At 40.9% G+C, this 10,886-nt stretch overlaps 1 protein-coding gene across 1 annotated transcript; it reads right to left on the reverse strand.

The window, feature by feature from the left end:
* Nucleotides 1–4,611: 4,611 nt before the first annotated feature.
* Nucleotides 4,612–4,884, reverse strand: PtA15_6A603 (uncharacterized protein; the record flags this gene model as incomplete). Its single annotated transcript, XM_053170326.1, has 1 exon — nt 4,612–4,884. The coding sequence occupies one exon, from the start codon at nt 4,882–4,884 to the stop codon at nt 4,612–4,614; it is 273 nt and encodes a 90-aa protein (XP_053021528.1).
* Between the last annotated feature and the right edge of the window lie 6,002 nt (nt 4,885–10,886).

The following is a 10,886-nucleotide window of genomic DNA, read 5'->3' on the forward strand; positions in this document are numbered from 1 at the left end:
AGATAGCAAGGTTATTGAGTGTGCATGAATGCTATATGAAGATGGGTTCTTGCACAACAAAAAAGGTCTCTTCTGATGAAAGCAACTAGTCAACCTGCAAGATCCCAATCTCTATGAAAAACTTTCATCTCAGCTCTGGCATGTTTTTTCATCAGAAATTTTGGAAAAAACTGAAATTCAAACACTCCCAACTTCACCAGGGAATTATATATCCCTCAGCCAGGGAAAAGCAAGAATACCAAACCCAGAAACCCTTGCAGCAATCATCAATCAGACTGTTCCAAGAAAGAAAATGAACTTAGACCTCATGTATCACCACCCACAAGAAACCAACACCCCCATGGTCAATCCCACCAGAATTTCAACCCAGGTTGTCACAATAGCAAGCAAATCCAAAGGGAGCTCAAAGATTGCAAGCATGTGGGCTCTTGGTGGCAAGGCAGCTACTCAACCAGCCCGGGGTAGTAGAGGTTTATCAACACACGTGGCTTGTCTCAGCAAACCAGTACATAGTTCAACAAGCGTACTTGACGGCTGATGGATTGAGGGGAATGGTTTATTCTTCTATGCTGGACTTCCACTGGCTCTAGTTCCAAACAGTGAATACCTTTCATTATCAAACAGCATCAAGGCTATTACTTATCCAATCATCTACCAAGTCAATTTGAATCATACCGTTGGAAAGGGACATAGTATGCGGATTGCCTATGTTGCCCAAGTTAAGACACCAATGGACAATGGAATGGAGGTTATCAACCATTGGGTGGCAAAAGTTCGATTTAATGATGCATCCCCATCTATACCAAAACATGCCACCGATACTCCCATGTATGAAGGGTTTCAGCACATCTTGGATGCTTTCAAACGTGCCATCAATGTTTGTGAGCACTTAAGTCTGGTGTTCCTTGAAATGGCTTAGAGAATAAAGGTATGTGGTATCCACTTTGACCTTTTCTTTATTTTTCCGCACTCTTACCTGTTATTTCAGCTTGTCTGGTATGCTGTGATTGCTACAGGGGAAATTCACAAACCAACAGATGTTTAATTTTTGGAAGCTGTGCTCAAAGGACCTTATGTCAAGTATTCAAGCAATATAAATTTTTTGATAAATCCAGACCAAGAAGGCATGGATCCTCATTTATGGTATTTGATGAATGCTTTCACTCACTGGTCATACAATAACTCCGGTGGAAAGCAAATAGTTCTGTGATTTGCAAGGTGCTGGTCCCACAGTAACTGATCCCCAAATTGTTGACCTAGATTCTGAGTGAGTTTCTCTCTTGTAATTTTTTTACTTCCAAATACTTATGTTACATTAACTTAACAGGTGTTGACAGCTCTGTTTATGAAGCTTAGGGCAAAAACCTGTCAAAATTAAAGGTTTTGGGCCCTAGCACTATAACTGTGCTGATATAAACACTGGTAATTTAAATTACCAAGCTTGTTACGTGGCAAATATGGCCACTACAAGGGTTTAAACTCTCTGTAACAGAGGAAGGATTAATTATGTAATTATTAATTACAGGGAATTAATTTGGCGTAAAAGTAGGTGGTAAGCGCTTAAACTGATTGGCTGCTTGACAGAGGCGGAGGTCTTACGGCAACTACTTATAAGGATAAATCTTTAAATATGCTAATAAGGGATTTTTGATGATTTAAAGGGTTAAATCCAGTGGATTTTACGTGCTGGGGATGGTTTATAAGGAAAAGGGGCTACAATAGTAGCAGGGGAGAATATTCACGGCAAACTTACAGTTTATGGGCGGTGAATGGTCTGGGGGATCTTTTCCTGAGGGCCAAATAGGCCTCTATTTATAGAGGGGACTTCAGTGGGCGTAAACACTGAGTCCTTTTCTCCCTATGGGAGTATCCAGGGGTGTAGCTGTGAAAAGGGCTTGGCTGTGGGTAATTTAATTGTATTGTAATAGACTAATTACCCTGACTCTGTCACATGACATGTTTATAACCAATTGTCATGTGAAAGAGCTTCAGTAGAAGTCTACATAATACTTTCACGGGGTATTTTTACACAAGTAATATTACTCATTAATGTACAACAGCTTAATTTTATGTACATTGTTTGTTTTACTAAATTTATGTATGTAATACTATTTTTGGGCGCTTTCTGGGGCCAATTCTTATTTATACAATTAGTACATGAAGGAATAGGAATAAGGGGGTACTTCAAGTGGGTGACCCCCCTTAACTTATGATGAGGAATCTGATTCTGCAATAATAATTTAATAATTATTATTATTTACTAAATTATTGCAGTCTTTTGGATACTTGATGTATCTCTAAGGCTGACAGGTGTTGGGCAGATGGAAACAATAGCCACAAAGGCAGGTTGCCACACAGGAAATCCAGTGTGTGAAGCTCTTGGACTCAATTGTCAGCCTGCGTGATGCCAGGGACAATAATCCTTTTAGCTACACGAGCTGCAAAGTGAAATAATAGAATTTTAAGGACTCTAGGGATGATATCCAAGGCTTTTGGAGAGGTTGTGTGGCGTAAAAAATAGAGAAAAGTAGTTTAATTATATTAATAAAATTAAAATAATTAAAATAAGAGGGGCCTGCAAGCAGGGGTGGTTTAGATCCCTCTTAGGTATTGTGCAAAGGCAGAAGATTTAGGTACCTGTTAGTACTGGGGCCTGCAAGCAGAGGTGGTTTAGATCCCAGCAAGAATAAAGCGGAGAATCTCAACAGAAAGGGGTTAAACTTACTAGAATTAAGCCCTTAGAGTCTTGAGGTTCTTCAGGGGAGAATCTGAGCAGATTCAGACAAAGGAATGAAGCTAAAGTCAGCAACTATGGATCTTACCAGGCAGAGAACAAGTGTTGAGCACGTGTTGGAAGCGGGTAATAATCAAAGTAGGTGTAATAGCATGAGGAAGGGTCTTTGGAGCGCACAAAGGGCCCTTTAAATAGCCATGAAAGCCCTCTGGGGGCGCTCAGAGAGCCATATAGCTGCTGGCCAACTTGTGGGCGTAATTCTGGCTCAATTTGGTGGTTGGCCAACTTGTGGGCGTGCTTCTAGACCAATTTGGCAACGCTACAGGAGGACTATTCCCTTTTGGGGCGTGCAAATGGCTGCAAAAGTAATGTTTGGCCATATCAGGATTAGTCTAAAACACTTCTAACTAGTAGGGGCTGTCACGTGTGTCCTATCTTCTAGATTGGGCCACTTATGATGCTTCTGTATCATAATTAGTCTGAAACACATAGTAATTGTTTCAGATTAATTTACAGGTTACATAATGGTAATTACTGTTTGGGACATGTAGGCTGTCACGTGTGGCCAATTGTTCTGCTTTGGTCTACATAATGACATAACATGTACCAATTGGTTGGTACTTCTTATCTTTGTGCATCAAGGATGTTTTCATTACATCATTACATATGTAATGGAACATTCTAGGTGCTCATGGGACTCAGAAGGTGTCATATCTTCATAGTATGGCGTGATTACAGCCTTTTGGGTGTCTGTGACGCTTACAAGCATATGTCCATGAGCATATAAGCATAAGCGCTACCTTATCCGTGATAACTGGGTACATTTTTCATGTGTAATTTACACAGGGAAGGAGTAAGAGTTTAGGGTATGTTTCAGTGGGATACCCTAGTTTATTTTAGGTGTAGATTAGGAATCTAAAGTAATATTCTACAATTTACATATGTAAGAGTGCGTAATAATGTCTCTTTCATAGGTAATATTTATACTTTTTTATAGTGTTACATATGTAGGAGATTAGTAATAATGTCTCTAAAATATGTAACATTTGTTATTATTTTTCTGTGATATTATTTCACGGTGGCTCTGACATAGTAGCCAGCTGACATCAATGAAGTTGTTGACCTGAAGTGGAAGAAACCAGTGCAAGCTCCACCTGGTCCAAAGTCACTTGCAAATCTTCTATCCACCCAGAATTGGCTTCCGTCTCCAGGCTTTAACCACTTCCCTACAAACCAAAACAATCATGTCCTCCATCAGAGCACAAGCAAACATTGATCCATTTGCACAAGGCTTTATTTGATTCCCTTTCTATCACTTCTTCATGTAAATCCTTTTTTTCTACAATTGCACATAGTTTTTTCTTCATCACTCCAAGAATGAAATTTATGTAATTGCTCTGTATATATAAAGCAGAAATAATCATGCATAAGAGATGATTTTGAAAAGCAGAGAGAAAGATTTGGATGACAAAAGAGACACAGTACAAAATCTACTGTTTAGATGATTTGCTATCCAGAGCCTTAGCAAGATACTTTTGATGATCACCTATGGAGCTGCCTGTGTGCGTACCTCATTGGTATTTATGACAAGCATTCAGAAGATTAAGGTTGATTTGTAATGACAGTGCCAAGCGAGTAAACTCCGGATCTTCTTCATGTGGAGGCGTGCAATGTTTGTAATGCTTTGCCCTCCAGATCATTCTGAAAATCCCCGTAGTCCTGTAAAAATCAATCCCACTTTGTTGATTGGGGAAAACACAAGGGCCAGACTTGATCTTGTAGCCATTGGAAGGACTTGCCAACTCACCAGTGTTTTTGAAGATGGGAACAAATAGGGCAAAGGAAAAGTCAGACATGTCTTTCGTGTCTTCATGAGGTTAATTGTAAAAACTGTCCATGTATAAGATGTGAGGAGAACCGGCCAATTTTGTGGTACTGTCCGTGAAACCCAGATCGGCAAAATTGGGAATGCCGTTCTTCTGCATGATTTTGACATTGTTCTTGAATGGGATGCTCCCCATTTTCTTGAACATGTTGCCCAAGATTGTCGCAACCCAAGTAGACGCAGAGAAAACCTTATTGTAAATTTCAGGATCTGCATTAACGGCAGCCTGCTTGATGTATTGTCCATGTATTTTGGCTTTTACCATTGCCTTACGCCAGCCCAGAGCCCACATCCAACCACCCCAACACCAATATTTGATGTTGTTGACAAACTAGGTAGAGCTTTGGAGGTATTATAGGTTATGAGCCCAGCCCATTGAGCAGAGGTCAGATACAAAGACTTTGACAAAGCACAAGTGACAAATTTGCTTTTACCCTGGCGGAACAAACCAAACTCCCTGGCAACTTTGGTCTTTACTCTCCCAAAGCCACACCTGTTCCCCCAGAAGAATTAACAACCAGTGCATCTACCAAACAAGACATAAAACCCATAGTTGAATCTCAAACATCATCACTGTCCTCCGAAGATTCCAACTCAACTTTTCTTCCCAAAGATCTCGTACCTACCATCATGGCTAAAAAGTCTTCTCTATCAGGCAGTTCTGCTCCCTCAAGCATCAAACTCTGCACTGAGAAACTCAATCATCTTGACTTCATGACGTGGTGTTACAACATTTGATGCTCTCCAGGATTCATGGGCTTGGATAAATTTCTAAAGACCCACACTTCTGCTCTCATTGCTTGTTCCGACTATCAAAATAAGTTAGAAAAAGTCACCAATTACATTCAACTTCATCTTTCTCAATCAGAAGCTGTGCGCTTTGTTCCCAATCTGGATGTTTATGATCCAGTTGCTCTTTGGGATGCTATTTGAGAACATTATGCTGAAAGTTCAATCAAAAATTCTGCCAATCTCATGGATAAACTACACAACTTTTCTTTTCCTGAAGACTCCATGGCCAAAAATATTGACGAATTTCAAACCACCTTTCAACTTATGATTGAAGTTAGTGCCAAGGACTTTGACATAAAAGTCTTGAATTAGTTTGGATTTTCTTTGTTCACAAACGACTTCCTCAATCTTACAACACCTTTTGAGCTTTCCAATTCTCAAGCATGAAGAAGTTCAATGGTGTTTGACCAGTCATCATGATGTCTCAATTCTTGACCAACTTGGAAACAGAACTCCACTGTCAATGTGGCTCTTCCGTTCAAGCCTCTGCAGCTGCAACAGCTTTGGCTGTATTGTTGCAAAATTGTGGTTCATTCAAAAGCAACAACTCTGCCTATCCTGGATCCACTCAAAAAGGAAAAAATCTTTTTGGCCTACTTGTTGTTCAGGAGTTCATAATCCGGATACTTCTCATATGGAAGAAGATTGTCACCAATTGCATCCGGATAAAGCCGTAGCCTACCATCAGGCCGCTATTGATTGAGTCCATTCAAGCACAAATCAAATAGAGCTCTTCTTAGCGTCAACTCAGGTGTATCCAATGCTATCTTCCTTGACAGTGGTGAATCAGGTCATTATCTTAAATATCAAGAATATTTCACTTCTTTCACTTTGATCTTGTCTTTGGTCTCCAGCGCCAATGGCTCTGCCATTCCAATAATTGGCATTGGATCCGCCACCATACATACATCAACGGGATTAATACACATCTCCAAAGTGTTCTTTCACCAGGGGAGATTTTGATGCACTCTCCAGAGAGTGCCATACTGTACCCTTTTTCCGTAACTGTGCTGGATGCCTTTGATGAAAGTAGTGTAAGAATTAATGAAAAATTCTGGAACTAATCCACATATGATCTGAAACTGATTCTGGATTCATGCATAAACCATCCAGAAGTCATGCAGAAGTCAACTGGAAAACAACTGGAATGCGGTTGAAACCACCAAGACACAATGGCCACAATCAATGCATAATTCAATTTGAACTGTTTGTCAATTGAGATGAATTATTGGCGTTAAATTCACTTTATTTATATGTGCATGAAGTTGGTCATTGTTTTCACTTTGCTAATGTAACTGTCATGTGCGCGTGTGTAAGTTTGTTACAAATTGCAGGTTGGGCCTCCCGCAGATCAACAACATGTACACCCCTCTTAGAATGATGTGAAAGGCCCATCTGAATTGGCATATTTCCCTAAAGAAGGCCGGTATATTCTAGAATTGAGCCAAAAAAGAATGAAAGTAGGGTGAAAATATGAGTCAAGTCAAGCTTTAAGGTGTGTGGTCCCAGATTTTAGATAGACGTCCTGGCTTCTTAACACGTATAACCTTGTGAGTTGTTTTTGTGTTTGTTTGTTTTCCAATGTCTCCATGCACATGCATGTGAGTTTTTTTCCACTTTGCCAATGTCACCTTTGTGTACGCGCGTACATTAGGGTGACAGATCACTGGAGGGGCCTTTCACAGCTACATTACAAGTAAAAACTGGTCAGAAAGCCATGAAAGCCCCCGCAAGTCACATTGACGTTGTTTGGAACCCCTTTGACATAGAGAAATTGATCAACAGAAATTCACCATAAATGAGTAATAATTGGGCATTGATTAACTATGATTTCATCAAAGATTGTAATTAAGTTATCCTTAGAAAATTAAATGGTTCTATACAACATTGCACAAGGTCCTGTGATAATTCCACATCACTTCTGAAACACTGTCCATTGACTTCTGAAGAATTTATCAATCATTTCCTAATCCACATCTGGCTCACATCAGACCCAGAAAAACATAAAATTAGACTTTGGCACTCTCTGGAGAGTGCATCAAAGTCTCCCTTGGTGTTTGTTCCTGAACTTTCAAACTCGCTTATTCCAAAATCCTTCTACATAAGACAAGGTTATTCTATCTTGTCCACCTCAAACGGCTCTGGTTTTGAATGTTGCAAGAATGATCATGTACTTTGTCGAGGATCTACCACGGACAACGTTCTTTTAATAAGCATGAATACCTTGAAAGCATTGGCAACAACTTCAACTCCGACTTGTTCTTCAATTGATCTCCATTGTGCGCTTGGACATCCAAGTCTTCCATACCTAAAAAAGGCTTTTCCAAATGTCACATTTGAGTCATTTGACTGCGCTGTCTGCAATGTGTCAAAAATGCATTGGACTCCCTTCTCTGGATCGTTTCCTTTGGTTTCTAAAAATCTTGACTGCATCCACATGGATCTTTGAGGACCAATGACCCCGCCTTCTCAAGGGGGTAACCTTTATTTTCTGAAGATTGTGGATGGATTCAGCAAATATAGATTCATATTTCCAATGTGTTGTAAGTCTGATACCTTTGATATCTTTGTGGGGTTTTTTAATCAAGCTTAAACCTCCACTGACATGGGGGTGAATTTGTTAACTTGCGTTTTCATCAACTTTACAAAGAACGTGGAATTCAGCATCTGACTTTGGCCCCATACACTCCCCAGCAAAATGTGTTCTCCAAATGGGGCAACCGCACAACAATTGAGAAAGCCAGGAACTTACTCGCCACATCAGGAATCTCTCTCTTGTGGTGGGGCAAAGCTGTTTCTACTGCTGTTTTCCTTGAAAATCAATCCCCCAATAGTTCACTCAAATTCAACTCACCTTATGAATTCTGGCACGGCACCGCTCCTGATCAGAACATAGCACATCGAATTGAATCAATTCAAGTATTCATATTTGAATTCGATTTGAGTCAAATAATGCCTGGGCAAATTTAAGCTCGAATATTCGAATAAATTCAAATAATGGCTCAAAGGGGCGTGTAGAGGGCCAATGCAAGCTTTCCTGGGGCCCAGAGGCCCCAGATGAGTTTGAAATGGCCCAACAGTGGGCCAGCTACGCTAACCATAGCTGTTAGCGTAGCGTAGCTCAGCACAAATGCACTATTTTTTAGTGTAGCGTTAGCGCAAAGCTATTTTAGCTTTTAGCGTAACGTTAGCACAGATAAGCGCAATTGCGCTAACGCTAAGCAGGCAGGAGGCAAAAGAGCGCGCGCTCAGCTGCGTCCGCCACTATCAAAAGTGTGTCTGCCATTATGAAAAGTGCATCTGCCACTATCAAAATTGCGTCCACCACTATCAAAAGTGTGTCCGGCACTCTGAATAGTGCGTCCGCCATTATGAGATTTGACTCCGGCAATATTGTAAGTGTCTTTGGCACCATGATATTTTTGAATCATGACCTCCTCAAAAATGTATGGGCCAGAAATGAGCCAAAAGAAGTCAAAAACACAAAAAATGTAATTCTTTGGTGTTTTTAATGTATTTTGGAGTTTTTTCTGACGAATATCTCCGAATACTTGAATATTTGAAGAATCAGTATTTGACGGGCCCAAAAAACGTGTTGAATACCACCGTGCTATGGTCTGCTCCTGATCTCTCAAAATTAGTTCCCTTTGGTTTTTGAGCGGTAGTCTATTTGGAGAAATTCACTCGGGCTTCTAAATTTTCTCCTTCCGGGGTGGAAGCAATCTTTTTAGGTTATCACAAGCATCACCGCACATGCAAGTTGTGGGTGTCATCTAAACTCCAAGATTGTTTTCTCTCATCATGTGAAATTATCCCCTGCCTGTTTTCCACTTCTGACTTCCTCCTCCTGCAGCACTCTTCCAGGTGATCTTTTTGATTTTGGCATTGAATTACCACCCACTCAAGACATTGAGCCAACATCTTTTCAATCATCTACCAATGAACAACCTATTGCATCAACCTTGCCTCTTCCCAAACCTGTTTCTGAACAACATTAATCATCTGATGTTCCAGAGACATCTTCTTCCCAATCCCTTCTGCCGACTTCACCTCTTTTCAAACACGTTTCTGGACAAGATCAACCTCCTGATGTTCCAGATGTTGAAATTACTCAGGTGAAAAGAATTGTGTGTTGTGGGATTTGAACCCACGACCTTCTACGTTCATGAAAGCTGCTCTCATACCACTGAGCTAAACACACAGATGGTCTTACTCGTAATATTTGGATATTAGATCATATAGCTTGGGCCCTCAAATGGAGCTTGAAGCATATATTCCAACACCAGAAACATCTTCCTCCCAATCCAATCCGCCAATCTTACTGTTGGATTTTCATCACTTTCTTCTGCCTACTGATCCCAGTGTCACTCTGCATCCTCCTTGTTTGTCAACCACATGCTCTCCTTTTAGCTCATGTCATGTTATTCTATCTCCTCAGCTTGTGACCTCGATCCCTGACCTGATGTTTTGCTTAGCTTTCATGATCTACTGTGTGCGTTATGTGCGTGCGTGCTTGGTTTGTGATAGTATGAATGTCACCTGTTTCATTTTCCCAAGTTCCATCACCTTCCATCACCTTCTATTATTTTTCTTTGCATATTCATTGTGTTCCAAACCACAAGCCTGCCCTGTGTATTTAGCCTATATCTGCCATAGCCTAGTTCAGCGCAATCAACTTCATTGGTTCTTCCTTCAATCTTTCCGCGCCTCTTATCCGAGCCAATCCAGTGATCTTTCTCCCCCTCATTGTCCCCTCTCAAGCCCAAAGGCTCATCTTTGTGCGTTATTTGTGCTGCAGTCTTCTGTTGAAATCCCTTCGTGATTAACAGTCAAAATTTGCTCCAACCTTTCATCCTCAACCCTATCTCATCATGTCATCCGATTACATTGTTTGTGAGACCAAGATTCTCCTCACCAACGAGAACTACCCTCTTTGGCTCCTTCTGATCGAGGCTAAGCTCCATAAGTTGAAATATCTCAATGTCGTGGTCCCCGATCCCAAAAAAGACAAGGACAATTGCAAACTTTACATCAAGTACAATGAAGATGCATACGCTGAGATTGTTCAACTCCTCAGCCAAGAAGTCCTAGCCTATGTCAGCTCCTCTTTACCTGAAGCCAACAAGTTCAACGGAAACAAGCTATGGACGCTCCTCAAGTCCAAATACGCCGGCGATGATCTCACCGCAAAGACTACCCCTCTCAAGCAATCCCTAGTGGAAATGAAGCCAACAGATGTTTCCTATCTTCATATATACAAGCAATTATGAACAAAATGCATGCAATTAGATGAAACCCATTGAAGGTACTATTCCTGCCTGCATAAGTGGTCTCTGATCATGTCCCTACACGCCCATGTTGAGTTAATGTGGGGCTGAGGGCCCGCTTCCTCTGCTGGGCCAATAATTCCACCCAATTGTGGCCCCAAGGTTAAGTTCTTTGGCGGTGCGTACATCCCAGTCTTGAAGGTAGAGG

The sequence above is a fragment of the Puccinia triticina genome, chromosome 6A (assembly GCF_026914185.1).
Source record: "Puccinia triticina chromosome 6A, complete sequence".
Classification (NCBI taxonomy): Eukaryota; Fungi; Basidiomycota; class Pucciniomycetes; order Pucciniales; family Pucciniaceae; genus Puccinia; species Puccinia triticina.